Raw genomic sequence first — 22,096 nt, forward strand, 5'->3', positions numbered from 1 at the left:
TCAATGAATATTGAAGGTTCTCTGACCACCCCCCCGCCCCCAATGAAAATGCACACAAAACAAAATTTCATTTGAAGAATATTGACCAAATATATCTCTTAACTGGTCGTATGCGAGTATTCGGGGGCCACTGTAGTGGTGGAAATATGTCTAAATCTCCCAAACGAAACAAAACATTTTGTCCTTTGAATTAATCGAGTGCCCACTCAGCGTGTGCGTGTGTGCCACTCGCGGCCCATGAGCCGCCATTTGCCCATCCCTTCTCTAAATTGTCTTTGTCAATTTGAGTGCGAGTGGTCGTCCGTCTCTTACGCATTGCGATTGTCCGGCGACCAATCCAAGGCGTACCTCGGCTCCAGCTCACCTGCAGCCCTAATGAGGATAAGCGCTTGAGCAAACGGATAGCTGGTTGGCTCTTCATCGGGAGTCGAGGCTTGCTATCCCTGTCTCCTATCTGTTCCGTAGTCCCAGTTGGAGGATTACCGGAGGAAAAGTTTATCAGCAGAATGATAAAATTAGCATGCACGCCCAGCTCTCCACTCCCCCCCTCTTCCCCTCATCTTCCCCTTTCTCTCTTCCCTGCATCCATCCTTCCCCCTACACCCTAACTCATCCCATGCAGCGTCCCCCCCCCCCCCCCGCCTTTCTTCTCTCTGCCCTCCTGCCCTCCCTCCCATCCCTCTAGCTGCTGCGCAATGAGCCTTTCTTTCTCTATGTCACATTAATTTTATCCCGAAAAGAGAGACAGAGTGTGTGTGTGCGCGTGTGTGTATTCAGGATGGGGTGCGGGGGTGGAGGGGGGGGAGTGGGGCATAAAAATTTCCCCTGACGCATCCTAATATCAGAGGGGGGAAGCGTTAAGAGTTGCGTTTGGAGCATCTCTCTTTACTGAGGAGAGTTTTATAATTAACTGACAGCCTTCTCACAAGGGCATTGGCTTGTTTCTGCGTTAAATATGGAGATGGCAGTTTTATGAGGTAAAATATTCATTAGTCGCAGGCCTGCCTTGTGTGTGATTTTGGTGTAAATCACAGCATTTGATCAGCTCCTGGAGCAATGTTTCACTTTGGTCAACACTTTTTGGCAAGCATGTGACTTAATACGCCATTAGCTCCTCTTTTAGCATCCTAGAGTGGTCCTTTTTTTTTTGACTCGCGTGTTGGACTAAAATAACACGATTAAATTATTAATGTACTTTATATTATACTGCATGTAAAGTCCAACGCCAAGCGTTCCGTGATGCTCGTTGACTTCCAGATTGTCAAAACTAATTTCCCATAGGAAATAATGTAAAGTGAATTAATTTGTTCTAGGCTCAAACTGTCACTATGATGACATATTTATGACTTTACAGGCAGTTTTTAACGAACAGTTGAACATAAGCGTCATCCAAGTATGTCGAGCGCTGTAAACACAGCCAGATGAAATTAAAATGAACTCAAACTGCTTACCCTTGGAAGACACCTGACAGATATAATAGACGGTCTTCACAGTCTGTTCAAATGTTGTTGTTTTTTGCAGTATAATAGAAAATGGACCAACATGACTCATTTCAGAATCTTTTCCACAATTAATCATCAGTCAACTTTTACAACCCAAATGAATTACTGTTTATCTTTTCGAAAACGGGAAGTAAAAATAGACAATTACAATAATGGAGTTGCACATTTGTGCTTTTTGTCATGTAACTCATAATTAAGCAGCCACATTTAATTTAAAAAAAAATGAAATGGGACTCAGTACACGCCTGCTACCATTTCAAGTGCAACTGTTTTAGTAGGCTTTTCATGCAGAAGCTTTGTGCTAACACTGACTGCTATTTTGAACTGTTCATAATTCCGTTCACCAGTGCCAACAGAAACAAAATAGCTTAAAAGCTAAAAGCCGTGCTTCAACGTAGCTAGGATGTTCTTTTGGTGATAAGTTGTGTTCACTCGTTTATTTTCACTCCACCTTTTTTTCAATTGAGCAGTTCAGGCTGTAGGTGAAATTACTAGTATGAAATGGATTGAAATTATTTGTCTTCGTCCCATCTTTGATATCACAAAAACCTGGCGTTCGAACAGGGGTGTGTAGACTTTTTATATCCACTATATGAATGGAGAGGGATCAGTGGGTTGCAGAACAATACTGTCACCTAGTGGCACTTAATAAGTGGTATTGACAGATATGAAATGAATTGCGTTGCTAAAGATTTACTGCACAGCCAGTTTCGTTTTTGGTTAAACCCCCCCCGGAAACATTCTGTGGTGGAATGACGAAAAAGAAAACGCAAAACACAGTCACAGGATTTGCTGACATCTTGCGTGATGTAACATGATGACGGTTTGAACTTGACGGTATTTTTCCGGAACATTTTGGTTGCTCTCCAAACAACACGATATTTCTATATTTAGAAGCCCGGCCATAGCGTCCTGGGACAGATCATTTCCCTGGATAGCCAAAAACTTCAGACAACTAAAGTTTTTTATTTTATTTTTTATTTTTTTTGCCACATGTCCCATCGTAGTGCAGCTCCACTGAGGATCATTTGGAACAGATGGAAGACGATTACCCACAGTAGCCAGACAGAATATTTTGAAACGGGGATGCATTGTGTGAAATAACACAACTCTTCAGGGGGTTAAAGCTCATCTGTAGCGTTAGGAAGAAAGCGGCATCAGGAGGGCGGGTTAATGTGGCGATCGTGTCCATGAAGGTGTGCTTTGAAAGGGATTTCAGCACCAAGGTCAGCGGTGGGGGAGGGGGGGGGGACACAAAAAGGCTCTGGGACAAATACTCTGATGTGTGTGCCTTGATTGGCAAGCACTGTGTGTGTTTGCATGTGTGCTCGCGTGGGTTGTGTTTGTGTGCAGAATGGCTTTGTTTGATGTGGTGGTTCTGGTACATTTCAAAGGCGAGGCTCTGATGAGAATTCTTCAGAACAGCAGGGGGAGGGGAGTGCGGGGGGGCGGCGGAGGTTATAGCCAGGAGAGGTGGGGTTTAAACGCTGATTGGCATTCATGGCAGAGAGGCTGGAGCGCTGCTAAAAAAGAAATTAGGCTTTAACTAAGCTGCACCATTCAGCTGTTTAACTAAGCTGCGGCACCGTTCGACTGTTTGAAATTCTGTCTTCTCAGGCCTTCTATTAATAAATGCATAATTGATTAGGGGCAGCATACGTGCTTGAACACACTTCCTCCCAACACCAATACACATACAAGACAAGACCTCCCTCTGCTCTTCCTGCGCATCTTTGCGATGCTCCACCTCTTGTCCTTGCCAAATTGTGGCCGTGTAAATAGTTTGCTCCCCTGCTAAATTTCTTTTTTTTTTTTTGCCCCACCCTCCCCTGGCGTCTTCCGCCTTGACCCCCCCCCTCACTCTTCTTCTGTCGTTCTCTCATCTGCCCTCAGGTAGAGTACATAATTCTTATCTTCCCAGGGGAGTCATGAATGGACGCCCTCCACTCAAATGCTTATCAATAACCTTTGAGTGCAACGCTGCCTTTGATTCCGAGCGCCATATCTGTTGGCCGCACGCTCGCAAATGGACACGGATACACTTGCGCATACACAGGGGCTCTATCTTAGAGAGGACATTTTGAACCGGCCAAGTGATATTTTTGCGATGCACCGAGGGATTTTTTTTTCCATCGTCTTCTCAGTATTTCATTGCGCCTCTGTTTTGACAACCTGCCCTTTGCAGTGGTGGTTTTGGTGTCACCATCTACTATGATTAGTGGTTGCGCGCTTATAGATCTCCCAAAAAGGGCAACAAATAACTTATATTGATATTTTTGCACGTCACCTCACAGCGAGAATTTTCTGGCTTTGATGTTGCTCTGGCTTCCTCCCACAGTCCTTCATGACCCATCCCCGAAAAACAATCACAGTAGATGGATGGGTGGCGATACAGTAAAGTTTTCCAAGATTTTTACACTTTAATAAAAATCTTCACCACTATCAATATTTGATGTATTAGTAACTGTCAGCAGATGCCATAAACAACGCCTGAAACAATTGTTAGCTTCTCTGCAGTTATGAGACTTTTTGCGTTAGATTACCTAACAATGCGTGTAACCGTTACGCTTCCACGGTTCTCTAAATTTTTGTCCTGTTGAGTTTATAGCAGCAGGTTGTTTTAAAGTGGAAATAAAACGTGGCTCCTGTAAAAAACGTTTTTGTAATGTTAAATAAAAATAGACTGAGATAAAGCACCTATGGGTTTTATTACAGTGTTCAGTCTTCTTTGAAAATGAGTCTCTCCGCATAGAACAGCTTGACTAGGCAATATTTGCCCAAATGTGCTTCAAAGTGGTTTGATGGCTCGGGCCTCTCCCGTACACGGCCTCCGGCCCCAATTTTTTCAATTGGATTTAGGTCACCTAGTGTCTTTGGAGGTTTATTTACGGGATTTGCACATCACTCTCATCATAATCATCATTGTCGTCATCTTCGCCAAATGTAACCGATTTTCTTTCACTCGATGAGTGTAATTTGCTCTCGAGCTCCTTTAGAAGACGATCACAAGTCTCCTCTCATGACCCAAAACACACTGTAGAGCAGCACCACTATAAAAGAGAGTGAGAGACACACTTGCAATTGTACGTGATTGTTTCCAACCAAATGAACTCATAATGTATGATAATGGAACCAAATCTGTATCGGTGTGGGCCTCGGATTTTATGTGTGCGGTGCCATTTAGAGTCCAAAGTGAAATATTCTGCCACTCCCTTATGTGCATTTCATGCTTTGACTCGATGCCGCGCCGATAAGATTAGCAGCCCCACCATACAATTCGATACATCATAACAAGCATCAGCCCCTAAATGAAAATTAAAATGATGGATATTCTAGTGTGCACTGCAATGTGCGTGTGTTCTCCTACGGTATTAATAAGGTAAAAAAAAAAAAAAAAAAAAGATCCCCCTCAGACGTATTTTTTCTCATTGATTTTAGCTAACTTTTTGTAATTGGTTTTTCTCATTATTAACAAAAAAAACATTGCAGTATTATAATGGATTAAGCCGTTTTAGCACAATCAGCTTCTTATGTCCTTCTGATGGTTTGAACAAACAATCGTACCAAATCACTTGCTTGAAATGGTTTAACGCTATTAAAACAACTAGCGACTGTTATTTGAATGCAACCTAGCACTCTTTCTAACAGTGATCTGGCATTTATTTATTTTCCTTGAATGAATCAAAAGATAATTTGCTTGAAATTGCTTTCAAGGATGTCTGCTTATTATGGATTTTTGTTGTCCTTTTTAAATAAAAGCCCAGAGAACTACTCCCAAAATCATGCATAAGGGGATGGATTGGCGCCTTTTATTATTAGGTTACTTAATTTGAAGTACTGAACAAGGTAAGGCATAATGACAAAAAATGGAAATACTGACAAAACGGCTTTCAAATCCATAAAAAAAAGTCTACTCATAAAGAAAGAGGGATGGATGGAAGGATGGACAGATGCACGGACAGACGAATGGATGGATGAAGGTTGACGTGCAATATGCAGCTGTCTGAGAAACATGTCGGCATCAATAAACAGAAATGAGATGCCTTGAATAAAAAACAACCAGTGGATCGAAGTCTTCGAGAAGCCGTTTGGATTCACCTCCCTCCAGACATCTAAAAAATGTGTCTTCTTTTGTAATTCTTAGTAATCCATTGCGTTATCTTGACCCTGCTCTCCCCTCGTTGCAGGTGAGCCCGGCCAGTTGAAAATCTACCTTCCTAAGAAGCTACTTGAGTGTCTGCCGAAATGTTCCTCTCTGCCCAAAGAGCGCCATCGTTGGAACACTAACGAGGTGAGAATGTGACACAGTGGTGAGGGAAATATGCGTGACAGTGAGATGAACTCACTATTTTGGCTGGTGACTCATTTCTGGCTGAAGTCACCACGAGGGCTGCATGAAGAGGGGGGTAAACAAACATGAGGGTCGTTTGTCATTATATAAACCTAAAACTGTGACACGAGGGAAGAAAATAAACACACAAACTCAAGCTCAGCACTAAAATGGCATTGATTTTGTCATACAATGTAGCTTTGTAACCCCAAAAGGGTTGACGGGGACTGTACAAAGAACACAAAGGCTTTTGAGACCGACTTTTAATTCCACTTGTGCGGTACCTGCTCAGCTTGCCGCGGCTCTACTTACTGTTTACGTTTTTCCATTGACAAAAGCAGCTTCTATTTCTAGAAATACAAATTGGCACCCACTTGGTTTTTATCAGTGTTGTCCAGTTGTATGTGAAGAATAACTTTTGAGCATACACAATTTGCAATACATATTAATTCATTTTTTTTTTATCATATTATCATATATTATTACATTATTATTATATATTATTTAAAAAATTGTTTTAGTCTGACCAATACAGGTTACTGATTAATCGGCAGATTCATTCTAAAAATATATAATTCATGATTTCTTTGTATTTTTTTTCTACTGCCAACGTATTTTAATGGCCGTCAATTATACACAGATTTTTATATCCATATTTCTGTTCCCTCTTTCCCGCAATCATCTGCGACCAGAATGGAATTGAATTTTGCCTTAGCCAGACTGTCACTGTGTCAGACGTTATACTCCACAGTCTCCACTTTGCTGCAGCGGCCAGCTCTCTGGCTGCTCTTAGCCTCCGCTTGACTTATTTTGGTCTCCCCAGCTACATGCCGTGAAGTAAACACAGAATACGCTCATTCTCCCCCGTTTACGGTAGCGTGTCTCGTTCTGACACCAACCGCCCCAAACCGAGACGAGGAGAGCCGAGCCAAGCTGCGTTGTGCCAATTTTCATCCATGGCGTTTTCATCCCGCGAATGGAATGAACCATGGGTCAGAAGAAAAAAAAAAGACGTTATCTCAACATTGTTACTAGGCAACAATAGACGCCGTTAAACGCATGCTATTTTAGGCTCTTTTTTGCCTTGTGTGTAAACGGTGGCTTAGATACTGTGTGTAACGTAGCCGACAAAACAAAAGGAAGAGTGAACAATGAAAATCTCTGTGTGATGAGTAAACAACAAAAACAGTGACCAAGCACCTTGAGGATTTGATCATCGTGTGTTATTTTTTTCTCACCTCGTTAGTCAGCTCCAAATGTGTGAATTCTTAGTAGAGGAAATAGGACAGAGCTCCCGCAGATTTTTATACAGTGAAGGATGCCGGTGAAGTTTCAGCCCACATAGTGAACTAGATTTCAGGGTTTCCCCATTAAAAAAAAAAAAAAAATCATCCCTACATTATCTAAAGCAACCCTTCTTTAATATTACACAACCAAGACCTTGGGCTGATGAATTGCTATGCTGGATTTGATTTTTTTAGTATTGATTCCCCCCCTCACCCCAATTACAGGACATGGGGTGATTTTATAGCAGATGCCAAACTTTTTTTTTGCTTCGTGTCCTTTAAACAACTTTAACTGGAATGACTGTGGCGCCTCTCAGATGCTAATTCCGGTTCTCATTATGCATCCACGGATTCTATCAGCATTTGAAATTTACACCAGGGGGCAATAATATATACTCGACTCAATATACACAAATATCAAGAACGCCTACAGAGCCATTTCCCTACCCCACATGGGCAACCCTGACCACCTATACGGTTCATCTAATAACAAAGTTTTGTTTCAAGTTTTGCTCTTCTAATAAGTGCCGTATGCTTTTTCCAGCCTCTTGTCATCTTATACACAAAATGGCCAATCATTTGGATCTTCACAGACTCGCATTTTACGACAGTATAGAGATCTCAGCGAAGGAAAGTAGAAATGGATCTCATGTAATCACCAACAGCGTCTTGTGTATTCACTGCATCGCTCGACACTGGTGGTTTGCGACATCCATGGCGATGCGGTTGGCCTCTGTCGGGACAATTTCTCTATGTGCAGGCTGAGCACTCCATTATGGATGAGTGTTTGTGTGTTTGTGTTATTGATTACCAAGTCCGGCATTATTATGCAATGCAAAGCTGATTTAGCTTGTGGTTTTTCTCTGAGGAAAGTCATTACATTTCTCATGCAATCCATCTCAATGAAGGTCATACTGTGAGTTAAGCAACAACACCGAATGGGCTCACGTGAATAGGTCGTGCGTGTGTGTGTGTGTGTGTATGCGTAACCACATGAGCACGACTGGTAAGGTTAAAGCAGCGCCAAGCAGAGCACCCTCTCCCATGTATACCCAACTCAAAATCGAGTCCCCTCCATTAGAGGCTGACATTTTTCGGATTACTCGTGGGACTGAAGCCAATTACAAAATTCATCATGTGACTGGGCCACGTCAGGAGAAATGTCAGCGGGATGCAGGTGGGGAATCATAACAATCAGGGCAGTTTTTATTTACTAAATACACTAAACACTTTGAGATTTTATTCTAATGTCTAATTGACATTTGATTTTTTTTCTGCTCTGCTAACGGGTTGCAAGCAGCCACCGGGGCAGAGTGTGACGTAATTGGATTGATGACACATGGTGCCGTGCCAACGTGATGGCCATATGGTGGGAATAAAAAGCTGTGCTGCACAACACAAAGTAATCGGAGACAAGACCGGTGATAACATCACATCAAAACAATTGCGTCGCCTGAAGGGGGAGGAAATATTCTGTCATGGGATTGGAATGAGACAGGTGTATTTTTGAGGAAGCCGCTTGTGCACAGCAGAGAATTTACACTCCTGCGTCATCGTCTTTTCTATCAACAGCTCTCATTGCCTCTCCTTCCGCTCTCTCTCTCTCTCTTTCTCTGCTGAGGAGGCACAGGCTCAGTTCAGGGGGAGGTTCGGCGTTCCTCAGTGAATTCCTTCAAAGCTACTCTTCCATGCTGGCAAAGTTTGCTGCATATTTAAAGACACCATTGTGCTTCTTGTGCTTTCATTGGGCTAGCGAGCCGCGTGTGCTCGGGTTGCTCCTGTCCTGATCCGTGTGTACTGCTCTGCATGCTTCAACGTGTGTTTGCCTCACCTGCACGCAGCTCCGGATGATTGAGCCGGATTATCTTGTTGCTCCTGCAACAAAAACAGATTTTCTTCGCCGTTCCTGTTGACATTAAGCGTTTTGTGCCACATATGGAAATCAGGACTGAAAATAACATCTGCATCATCTACAACATTCAGCGCTCCAGTATAGTCTAAGTGTTAAATTGTAAAAGAGTGCCACTAAAAATATCCAACCAATCATAGCCAATAAAGAAAATCGTAATCTTTAACAAAATAATGCCCTTTTTATTCCCACCAAATATGCTAACATATATTTTTTTCTACATTAAAATGAATATACACGAAAAATGCATCTCCCGTATTATTCAGGGAGTTCACGTTTAGATTTTGTACCAGGGCCTTTTTTCACCATCCATTCTTTTAGCAGCAAACTTGGAATTTCTTATGCCACCTAGCTTCAATATGTGAACTTGTGCAAAAACAAAACTGAAATATAAAAATTGCCCTCGTAGCAGTGAACTCTGAATGACCCGGTCCCATTGTGTGTGGTAGAGATATTCTCCTCATTGCTAGTTCAGGTAAGTGGGCTTGTCACCACATCAGTGTCGGCCAGAACACCACTTGAGGCCAGACTTAGAGGAAAGATGGTAATATATTCACTGAGGCGGTGAATGTGTGGCTTTCCCTGCTTTACTTGGAAGGATACAATTGCTCTTTTTCTGCGCGTGGGTGTGTGTGTGTCTCTTTTGTGTATCATTGGCATGGAGAGAAAAGTCCAGGCAAACACATAGTAAAGCTCGTAAACACAGCAGCCGAGTCGGCCTGTGCTCTAAATTATGAACCTGACTTTGAATGATTGTTTGTCTCTCCGTGCACTGTGATTGATCGGCAAGCAGTCGCTCAAAGTCGGCAATTGTAGGCTTCAGGTCGCCCGCAGTGTGAACCAAAGGAGAAAGAGCATTATTAAAAATGAATGGATGGATTCTGCAGGTGTACCTAATGCCGTGTCCGTGAGTCTTGACCGAGCCAAACAACAATTTATCCCGAGCAGATGCTGCTCATGAGGATTAGTGATGTGCTGTATAATAAAAATGATCCCCATTACGACCGCAGCGTATGTATGCCGATGCAGCGTAGGACATCATTTGTATGGTATGTCATCACCCACTGTTTTAGTGAAGATCTACATGCTTTTTATTAATGACTCCACAAAGAAGTGCAACATGATTTCCCTCGTTACCGTGCGCACACGCGTGTGTGGAGAAAGAGATTACCATTCAGATCTCATGTCTCCGATAGAGCTGCGCCAGTCATGCAATCACCAGATATGTCCTTATACTCACCTTTTCCTTGGTATGCGTACGCTTCACAAAGTGTGTGTGTGCGGCATTTGTGCGCGTGTGCGCGTGGCGCATTTGTTTCTTTGCTCGTGTGCGCGATGCCATATGATCCTCTGATCTCTGTTTTGTCACGCATGGCTCCCCCTGACACCTTGGCCTCCCACAAGCACTGAGCTGAAACCCCCGTTCATTTTTACTCCGTCCACTCCTCCTTCTGCTCTCTGTCCTTTGCCTCTCCTCCTTCCCTTGCCTCGCTCCCTCTCTCTCTCTCTTTTGTGTATCTACTGGTGTGTGAAATTATTCTGGGATGGAGGGATGGATTCCTCCCCAAAGGGCTGAGTGGAGGCGTCAGCCTTTTGTTCAATAATAGATTGGGGGTGTATGTGTATCTGTCCGTGGTAATAGACTATAGACTAGTTTTAGATAACAAAACCATACTCAGGTGGACGGATGATAATAAAGCCTTTTTTTCCTCCGTAGGCAATAACTTGTTCGATTGCAGTAAATTGGTTGTTGAGATACAAAATAAGCCTGACAAACTTTGTAATACTGACACGTAAAATACTGTTGGGATTGTTATGAACGTGAAGCTACTACTCACTACATGAATCAAACGTTGAAATAAATATGTGGTATATTTAGTATAGTATCTTTGTCATCGCCACAAACTATTTCATATTCATATTTTGCTAACGCTAACATTTGTTATGTGCCGTGCTTGCAATTGCTGTCCTCCACAGCAAAAAATATTACCCTTTATTACTCTGTTTTGACTTAATACCAGCATGTTTCATTTGTGTTGGGTGCATTTTTTGGCAAGTAAATACATGTTATTGATTCATCATCGCCGTTCGAAATCATTTTGTACTTTGGTGGAGCTTTGTTATTGCTATGGAGAAACAAGTCATTTAATAAGGTAAAAAGTGCAAATACACTCATTTGTGATTTGTTGAAATTTCAAAAACAATTTATAACCTATAGGATAAAATGAACATTTTAATTACAATCAAAATTTTAAACCCTCCATTAAATTTACAGGCAATATTTTAAGGCTCTATTTTTGTGACTGCCGCAAGTCCGGCTCGCCGAGCTGCGTAAATCTGACCGGGTGTTACTAATTTTGCAGACGCACGCAAGCAAGCCGGCACATAAAAAAAAAAAAAAAGGTTTGTGCCGTTGTGGGTGTGAACACAGCCAACTCCTTCTCCCACTAATCAAAGCGGCTTCTCTCATTCTCTTGAAATGCAGCACACTTAGATTACGCGTGGAGATATCTCTGTGCGGCAAACGAGGCAAACGATCCGTGCTTGACCGTGGCTCTTTGCTGGTGTGGCAACCGACATTAAATAGAGAATGAGCTGCTGGTGACTCAATTATATCAGCCGACCTCGTGTATTTATTCCTCCAACGTTTGATCTGTGATCTTCATCAATAATACCCTTCTTGGATCATAATCATAGAATGATTGGATAATAGCCTTAGAACATATGCTCAATAATGTTAAACTGTATGACTTAACGCTTGACTAAATTATTAACCTTTTAAAATAAATAGAAATACTGGATGAATAAAATGTGTTTCCGCGATTAAACAAAAGGCGAGGACACACAATGATTCAAGATAACTGACCGTCAAAATGACACTGAGGAGTGCGAAGCATAAATGACATCCATACCGTGCCAACATTTTTTACGTCACTACATAACTCTGGCCGCAAAAACAAACTAGCATGATTTGTCTGTAAATGACTTGAAATTAAATATTCATGGTTTAATTGGTGAACATTTCCCATGGATACGCTGGTCTCGGTGTGACCAAATGGAGGGATCTCGTCCCATGGGTGACACCGACATGATAGCTTGAATAAGAAGATCAAAAAGCATATATATTTAAGACGACTGCCCCATTTACTGTGTGTGTTGCTATGGCAACCATGTGTGCGTGCGTGCGCGCGTGTAGTTGTGCTAATGGCGTGATCGATGGTGCAAGTGTGACACAAATGGAGTCCATGATTGCGCAGTACATCCGAAGTGATAAGAGAGACATCTGGTAAAGAAGTGTGATTGTAATGCCGAACATGTACGACACATAAAAAAGAAAAACAGCTGATGAAGGACAAAAGTAGTGTGCGCCTCTGTGCACTCTAGGCTCTGATCTTATAAACCTTGTCTGCTGCCAAAAACTGCGTTTGCACGTGTAGCTAATTTTAATTTTTGTCATCACCGTTGTTTGTAAGCCATTAAAGCGATGCCGCAAATTAAATATGCATTTATTGTAATCCGTCGTGTATTTGCAGCGATAGGTTCTATTCTCCTCACATAGGTAAGACATGGCGGAAGATGTGTCTCGGAAATAATTTACACCTGAGGGATGGTATTAAATGTCAGCTAGCAGACTGTGGAAAAGTGCTACGGATCCATTATGGAAAGTCAGAATGATATCGGGGAGCAGACAAGCAGTTTTCGGGGCCTCTGCTGTTTTGAAGGGTGTCCTTGATTTATGACTTTGATGCGAGACTTGCTAATGTCCGACTCACTCTGGCACGAGGCCGCCAGAAGCTGACACACTCCATTTTGTCAGCCGTGTCGGAGCCGAGATAAAAGAAGCGTGCTTTTTGGAAACTTACAGAAATGTTCATTTTTAGAATAAAATGGATGTGCTGTTCATGCACCGGTAGGATTCATAGTATTTCTGTCAGTACACGCTTGTGTGTGTGTGCGTGTGTGTGTGTGTGCGCGCGTGCACGTATGTGTGTGTGTTTCCCAGAGCGTGCCCATAGCGCCAACCTCTCCAGTTGACATTGAGAACTCTGCTGTTACCGTTTACCAGAGTAAAGCACAATTTAATGAGAGGGCATAGAAGCCGAAACACTGACATGCAAACACACATGCTCAAGTGAGTTCACACACTGACATACACACACGCATGCGCACACACAGCCTGTGCACAAACCCGTCGTGTGTTCCCCAGCTCCTTATGTTGATTCCAATTCTTTTATTTTTAATCATTCCTCTGTCTTTTAGGTTGAGAAATATTTTATGTTTGGAGAGCGCCAAGTTATAATCACTAATTAGTCCTCCAGGCTCTCTGACTCTTCTTAGTTTCTATCTCTCCATCTCCATCTCCATCTCCTTCTCTCTCTCTCTCTCTCTCTCTCTCTCTCTCTCTCTCGCTCTCTCTCTCTCTTGCTCTTTCGCTGTGCGTGTGAGTCACACATAGCCCAATTAACACCCGGCGTCAGCTTGAATCTGTTTTGACTTTCTATTTCTCCTCCAACTTGAAACATCGTCTCTGCCCTGCTGACCCAACTGGCAACCGAAACCAAATTCAGCTGCAATGCAAAAAAACAACAGAAAAAAAAACAGTCATTAGATTAATTAAATTCATAGGTGCAATTTCCTTGTCGGCATGTGTAATTAACCCACGTGCCTTAAATGCGACTGCTCACGGAAATGTGTTAATGGGGTTTCACAGATTGTTTGGATCCGTGTTTCAGCGGTTCTCACTGCAGTCCACGAGGGGCTGGGATTCACCGTTCACCAGTACCCCCCTCTCCCCTCCCCTCCCCTCCCTCACATTCTGCTCCTGCTCTATTTTCTCCATGTGGCGCAGACCCTCTATTTATCTTGCCTGCTTTAATTTGACACAAAATATTGTTAACTGGAGACACAGAGATATATTAAACCGTGGGAATGTGTGACTGCGAGTGTGTGGGTGTTGTGCGTGAACCTTGTGTGTACCTGCGCGTGTGTGCAACTTTGTGATTCAGGTCCCTGTTAGACTCTGAGCCCAACCACCCACCGAAACAAAAAAAATGTCCAGCAGTGTGCCGTAATGAGAAGTCAGACTATTCAGTGGCTACAATACGTTTTGTGTCCGTAATGTCCCCACATACAACCTCTGTATTATCTAAGTCCTGTGTAAATTAGATTTAATTCATGGGAGACAGATAAAACATTCAAATGTGTGCGTGACATCATTATGCTCTCATTCCGAGTACCTGCTCAGTGTGTGGGTTCGGGTACAAGTTTGTCCAGAACACTTTACAACTTTAATAACTTTCTACATTCATTGGTAGGGTCAGCGTGTGATGTGATGGATAAAAGTAAATCACAGATGACCCAAAGCACAGTAAATTGAGACAGAAATGTCATTATTTCAGTATAATGTACTTTTGGTGACATTTTTGTTTGGTCAGTTCAATTGAGGCGTGTTAGCGCATGTTAGTGGTTGTCCGACTCCAAGTTAATTTTAATGGGAACGGATAAAAACCACAGCTGTTTGTTTTTATGACTACAGAGAATCTGAAAATACAAAACTGTAGTTTGTAAAGATGGACTCCATACAAACAAAAGCATATGAAATCAATACAGTCTGTGCAGGTCAGTGTCAATTATTAAATATGAAAAATTGTTGTTGTTATTATTAGTTCACGAAGACTAATGATGAGTCCAGTGTGCACCCTTCCTCTCACCTTAAATCAGCTGGGATAGGCTCCAGATTCCCTGTGACCTTGAACATCATTTTTAAAATGAGCAGCAGGACTATTATTCAAATCTGGAGTTGAACCCCATGTGATATCATCGCCATCGCTCTCAGAATTAGAACTAAAGCAAAGCACACATGGTGCAGCTCATTGGGGATGCATGAGGCACTATTTGTCTTGGTCCAAAATACTCAATAGAGGAGAGATCAAAGACAGAAAAGCAATGAAAGATTACAGCTTACTCAGCATCCAATCAATGTTCTGATGTCATCAGTATACAGCTCACATATTTGGATGATATCTACGGCTCGCTTGGGTGCTGTTTGTTGCGACATAACTCATTTCCACCCTCGTTTGTCATCCATCTATACATGCGTCAACGTGTTAGTGTTTCTTTTTTTTCCCTTTTTTTTTTTTTTTTTTACAGCGAACCGACATTGCTTTACTGTGGCGTGAGGCACATGCATGGAGCTGTCACCTTCAGTAATCTGCTGATCTCTGTATCCGCTAAAGGACAGTGAAGGACAGCTGGATATGAAAGGGAGAAAAAAAAACAACAACAACAACATCCCGTTTTCCAAACTAAACACACAGTAAGGTGGAGAGTATCGTCTGCTGCTGTGACTAAGTCGTTCTCCCAACACTATCCCAGGAATGGAGCCGATATTTAGATGGATTGTAAATATATTGTTTCCCATGTTTACTCGCCTGGTGAAATATTGTGTTTGTGTAGTGTGGCCGTTTTCAATTTTGCTGGCGATATCTGAACGCTTCCACTCAGGAGACACCCAGTATTTGTCCAGAGTGTTCTCCCATCAAATGGCCATTCTACTTGGTATCACATATTTCTTAGTCTGCCCATCTCTGTCCTCCCTCGTCCTCCCTCTTCCTCCTCCCTCATGCTGATGTATGAAATGTCTGCTCCCATACCGAGGGTGTTTGTAACAGTCAGTGTAATCAAATTTCACTGATTCCTCAGGGATTAAACAGTGTGTGTGTGTGTGTGTGCGTGTGCACGCACGCATGTGTGCTTGTTGGATATTAGCTGTGTACCAGGTCTGAATTGTATTCCTGCAGTGTCATTAGTCTAAGACTAGCTCAGCTGTAATAAAATATCCATCATCTTGTTCTCTAAGGAAGAAGAAGTTTCCGAATGACACCGACGGTGCATTTGCATACGAGTGGTGCATATATTTAAATTTTGACTGTATCGTATAAAGCGGTAGGTGGGTGGGAGATTGATAAACACATTTCCAAATGAGAGCATCTAATTTGTATCTTGGCCAAAATGACAGGGAAGTGATTCATTCCTGTCTTTGACGGGTAAATAGTTTGCCCACAAAATCTTTGTTTTGCTCAAAGGAAAGAGGCACTACAATTATAAAGTGGCAGGGCTGCATATCACTGCGGCCAGTTGGCAGCATCAGCGCTATGCTATATGTTGTGGATTTTGTAGCTCCAAAGTCTTAACATTGTCCAATAGGCAAGAGCGGCGTCAATATTAGTGTTAAACGGCCGCTCTCAACGTGCAAGCGGAATTCAAAAGCCACACACCATTGCGGTTCCTACGAGGCGGAAAGTTACCCCGGCAGGATATAACTGATGTCCGACTCCTTTTTAGTCTCTAAAACTGCATTAAATTAGAGCAATTATTATCCGGCTGTGTAACAACTATGAATTTCATTTAATGGATGAAAAGAAAAGAAGTGGATTTAAGCAAACAAAGGTCGTGACGGCGACAATACAGTAAGAAGCCCACTCCTCCTGTCTGACAGCCAGTGTTGCTTTCTTTACACAAGCTGCCAATTCTTTATTTATATACGTGTATCTTACATCATGTTTAAAGATAGCTAGCACACTTTGACACCCACTGCATGAATCACAGTACTTTAAGAGAGGGTGATGACACCGGGCTCTACTTTGTGCAGTGCATCATCACCGTGCATGCAGCGACCGCTCTTGCAGCTGAGAGGAGTCCTTTCAGATGTGTACTTTACATTTCCAAGTATTTATGCCCTTGCATATGTTTGTAGAACATCATCATTTCTGACTGCGTATGCATTTGTCCGCAGTGGGATCATTACAACTTGTCATTCGGGGGGGGGCCGCTTTCATCCAAACAAACATCAAACAATGCACAGATTGTGCTGACTCCTGATTTGTGGTGAAAGTCAACAAGTCGAGCAAATTAGTATTCCGGGATTAAAAAATGATGTATTTAGACAGTGATAAACATTACCGTCATAAAGTGTTATTGCTGATATAAAAGTGACAGCGATTCCACAAGCTGGAAATCATCAGAATTGGAAGTGTGAAAGGTTTATCGCGTTTTTCAGTGGAGTGAAAGGATGAGCGCGGGGGGGGGGGGGGGGGCATAGTAACGCTCTATTCAGTTCAAGCACAAGGATTCGTCCTTGGCAAAGACGCACCGCGCCGAGTACGAGTCAGTCGGCAGAACTAGCTTGATAACCTGCAATGTTAGCTTTTCCTTATGATTGCTTTTACCCCTCCCGCCACGCTCGCTGCGTGCAGCCGCCCGGCTTGTTGGAAGAAGAGGAGATAAACTCGAGGTACTCGTACTGTATATCTGTATAATACCGCTTGTCTTTCCTAGTTTGTTTTTGAGGCCTGAGGATAATTAAATATGCATAGCTTCAGCATGGGGGCGAGGCAAGTTTTTCCCCACACAACAACACACAAACGACATGAAATCTTTATTTGTCAGAGAGGAGCGGCATTGATTTTTGAGCAGCCCGACGCCGGCCGCCACGTGAGCTCCGGCGGTCGGTCGGTCGGTTGTACGTTTTACGCTTTCGCCCAGGTGAGCGCGCATCTATAGGAAGCCGGTCGAGCGGACAAACCCAAGGATCACAGCAGCGAGCCATCTTTCAAATGTATTCATTAAACTCCCAAATGCTCCCCTTAACGAATGTAATTAGAATATGGTAATGAGAGAGGGTTGAATTACGCTCAGCAGCACACAGCCAGGACGGGAGAGACAAACAGAAAGGGAAACACAGTCAAAGGGTTAGAGGAGAGAGAGGAAGCCAGAGACTGACTGACAGGGTGCCAATTTGTGTCTTGTAAACAACTATTTATGCCAATGAGAGCGTGTGCCACCCTATTTTTTTTTCATTCATTCTCCCAAGCGCGCCGGATAACAATAGCGTCGGCACCGGCAACCGCCTCAGAGGGCCTCACCCTGAGATGACGCGTCTGGGGGGTTAACAGAACCGCTGGAGACCTTTTCATCCAAAGCCCTTCGCCGCAACCGCCTCCCGCTGCCAAACAGCCATCCATCATTTTTGACTTTCAAACCTACGTGTCTGACTGTGCCCGCACTCTCCTGCTTGACTTAGTGAGGAAATTTTGAGGAGTCTGACAGTCTTTATTCAAGATGCCCCCCGGCACAGCAGGGGTCCTGGCATTGTGTTTGACACCACACACCTGTTGCCGTCTTTGATGTGTTCATCCCCCACTGCGGGGAGAGATGGGGAGGTTGTTCTCCTCAAATGCAAATACTGGATAGAAGGATGAGGAGAGAGAAGCTGCGTAAGAGAATCTTGATTGATGTTCCCCGGGTAGATTAGGGCGGCCTCTCCTGCGCGCTTAGGTCTCTGCTCAAAAAGTTGGAGCTACTTTCTGTGCAGAGAGTGAGTGCAGCAAACTTCACCGTGGGGTGATGAAAGGCAAACGGGACAGTGGGACGGGTGAAAGGTCTGGACAGAAGGAGAGCCGGAGAAGGGAAGAGTGACAATGTCACCATAAAGCTGTCACTTGGGCGGACAGAAGCCATGGCGTGGATTCTTCCGAGACCTCCCGTGCGCGTACGTTGCCGAAGACCTGTGTATCCCAGCATGCATTAGTTATGACACGCTCACGGTGTTGTGTATATATTCATGTCTCTTGCGGCATGATGAATGTGATGCGCGTGACTCCCGCCAAGCGGGTGACAGGGGTGAGCCCCAGCTGAAGGTCACGTTTCATCCTCCAGTGACTGGAAAACGCTAAATGGCGAAGGTGTCCGCATGCTGCATTCCAAAGCGTGTCAACACAGGCAACTTTTAACCTTATCTGCTTTATTTATTTTTTTGGGCTCCGTCAATGCAAATGTAGAGTGTGGATTTGGGTTTGATTTGAGAATTTCCAATCATATCAAAATATAATGCTTACGTCAGATTGTATATTTTGAGCCCCGTTGTGGCCCCTTTTGTTTATTGAGTTGCAATCGTAGCGTGTGCGTTACAAAGGTTCATTCTGGGATCTACCACTTGGAAATGCTGCTTTCGATTACATCATTCATTACATTTTGAACCAGGGACCGATTTCATGTTGTATTCTTAGTTTCCAAAAGAAACATTTAATGGCTTATTGCACAACAAAGAAGCAAATTAATGATGCAATTTTGATTTTAAGAAGTGGAGATACCCGCTGCTGACCATGGAGAAAAATTAAATTTTAATTTAAGAAGAGGAAACTCTCGCTGCTGGCTATAGAAAGACTTTACCATTAGTACTGTAAGAAAATGGGTGATAATATATAGGATGTTAATTTTTCAGGTTGGTTCACAGCCTGCCTTGTGCAAACAAATTCAAATTAACCTTTTTTTTATTCACGACAAGAACTAATAAATATATGCAGTAGTAGAAGCAAAAACAAATTAAAAGTACATCTTCAAAATGAATGATGCGGAAAAAAAAAACCAGCTACAAAGAAGCTGAAAGAAGAAAAATCAAAATGAGGCCTGGGGGTTAACACGCAGACAGTTTGTCCGCTTGTGTATACAACGAGTGCATGACTATGCACGCGTGTGTGTGTGTGTGTGTGTGTGTGCGTGCGTGCGTGCATGCTGCCCAGTCCCTGATTAGGTGTTTATATGATAAACACAAGGAAAGCTTGAGAGGAATTCTGATCAGGGGCTTTGCAACAGTTGTTATGGAAACAGCATTAAGCAGCTGTATTAGCCAGTGGAGGTAATATAGAGGCTGTTGAAACTAACAAACAGTGGCGAGGACGGCAGTTTGGGAATATAATACAAACTACACATTATTGCTCCGGTGTACAATAGCCTTGATGAAATTTTAATTGTGCGGCGAGAACAGAACAAAATGATCCATGTCGTAATTCAATGTCTGCCTATCTTTCTGTTTAAGAGCTTCACATATTAATTAACCACGCCAGAGGAATAGAGTGCAAACAAGACATTATTGGGCTGGTTTACAACCAACATAGAATCATTAACGTCAGCGGGAAGTGGAACATAACTTGGACTGTTTAGTTCTAGGTCTTATAACGCAGTCCTGAGTTGTGAGCTTTTAGGGAGAAAAAAAAGCCGTTGCCATTGGTGAGTTTCAAGGTCGCATGAGAATTAGTACGTGAGTGGTTCTAAAAAAGTCACTCAATATCTAGGGTTTTGGAAATAACAAAAAATACCAGAACAAAAATGTTTCTTTTTCATACCACTATCAATCATTTACTCCTTTTCTTTTTTCTTTTCGGAAGGGGAACTGAGACAATGTGTGCACGTCCTCTTCAGATAAAGCTGGTCTCATCAGGCAAATGAAAAATGTTACCACAAAAAAAAGAAAAAAGAAAAAAGAAAAGAAAACCAGCCAAGAATGATTTTCCTGACATTTGTGCTTTTCCTGACAATGCTTGTCCAGCATCATATTGTATTGTGAAGACATCACTGGATAAGGGTACAAAGAATTCCCCAGGCATTGAATATACCATGAAACACTGAGGACGGTCATTTTCGATAAGAGAAAATTTAGTGACATTACCAAGAAGTGGACATGCCTCTGAAAAATGTATGAAAAAACCCAAAATAGTTTGGAAGGCTGCCAAGAGGCTGACAGCAACACTGAAGGAACTGCAGGGATTTCTGGCAAGTATTGGCTGTTTTGTACATGTGACAGTAATCCCCTGTCTTCTTTATTTGGCTGATTTTCAATGGATTATCGATCATATATCGTCAATCCGTCTGTCAATGTGTGTTTTTGCATATCAAAGCAGAGTGTGAAATCTGCAGATCAGCAAATTGCTGAACAAGTCTGAATTGGAAAAATTTTTTGGGGGGGGGGGCAGGGGGGGGGACACTACGGCAATCCCTGTCAGATATTTTCAAAGTTTATCTGCAAGTGCTCAGCAGTGGTGGTGGTGTTGAGTACAAATACCAGGAACATCAGCAAACCTCCACGGGCTAATGCTACTGCACTTCTTTGCTCTATATGTGTAAACAAGACAAAGGCAAAAATGGACTCTGGGTGTACTTAAAAGCAAACCTCAAGGTGCTGCCTCCCATCTCCATAAAATAAACACTTCAATGCCAAATAATGTGTGTGGCGAGAAGGAGCGTCAGCCTTCGTTTGAGCTGCTGCTATGGAATGGATGTGACAGTTCCAGTTTACAGACAACTCTGTTTTCCCCTGATATCTGCCAGGGTGATGCTCGTCATTAGACTTCAAAACACACACACACGCTCACACAAGACACTCGCCTGTGGCCAGACCCTTAAACGGAATCCCCCCCGGTAACGCTGCCGCATAAGTCTGTTGCAGTGTGGGCGACCAACCAAGCCGCCCCCTCGTTCCTCCCGGGGAAATATGCTCCGGGCCCGGGTGTGTGTGGAGGTTGCCTGTGTGTCTTTTGCATGCGTGCAAATGCAAGGACTTTTTTTTGTACATGCCATCCATTTCTTGGAGGGAGATGGCCTCTTCGAGACCTGAGTGGGTGGCTGATTTCCCCACTTGCATCGCTCGCAGTCTGGCTTCCCACTCATGATCCCAACTTTGTTAGCTACAGTATTGCTTAAGTAGCTCTCTCGACCAGTCTCTCCCAGTCAATCTCCTAGCGACACATCAAAGTACGACGGGGCGGGGCGGGGCGAGGTAGCATGTGCCGGGCCTGCTGGAATGCATTATTGTGTAGATTGACATAGACATGCAGAATAACTAGGTTTATAGAGTAGATCCCCGGAGAAAGATCCTCTCTGTCCCTGAGTCTGGCACAGGCAACACATACACGCACACACACACTTCCTGAGTATTCCTGACGGGTCAGTGTGTCGCTAGGCACGCTCACCGCGTTCTTTCACTGGCTGTCTGTCGGGACAATAACGGTGACTTCCGGAGGATCGACCTTCAAGTCTCACTTGTGTCACTCTGGGCGTGGAGCTTGTGTGTGTGCGTGTGTGTGTGTTTGCGCGGTGAAGGAGAGCAGCGTTTGTGTATGCGTGCGTGTGTGTGTGCATGTGTGGGGCTGGCATTTCAGCTGACTCCTCTGTTTCGGGCTTTTTAATGGCTCTTATGGGGCGGGCCTTTAATTGCAAGTCTCTCTCCCTCCTT

At 43.3% G+C, this 22,096-nt stretch overlaps 1 protein-coding gene across 1 annotated transcript in view; it reads left to right on the forward strand.

Moving 5' to 3' along the window:
• The window catches only part of LOC133162363 (calmodulin-binding transcription activator 1-like), a 50,275-nt gene that overhangs the window by 3,460 nt on the left and 24,719 nt on the right, over positions 1-22,096 (forward strand). Inside the window, exon 3 of the mRNA XM_061291501.1 lies at positions 5,690-5,793. Within this exon, the coding sequence (XP_061147485.1) occupies positions 5,690-5,793 (104 nt within the window). The remainder of the gene's footprint in view (positions 1-5,689; positions 5,794-22,096) is intronic.

The sequence above is a fragment of the Syngnathus typhle genome, linkage group LG11, assembly GCF_033458585.1.
Source record: "Syngnathus typhle isolate RoL2023-S1 ecotype Sweden linkage group LG11, RoL_Styp_1.0, whole genome shotgun sequence".
Taxonomy (NCBI): Eukaryota; Metazoa; Chordata; class Actinopteri; order Syngnathiformes; family Syngnathidae; genus Syngnathus; species Syngnathus typhle.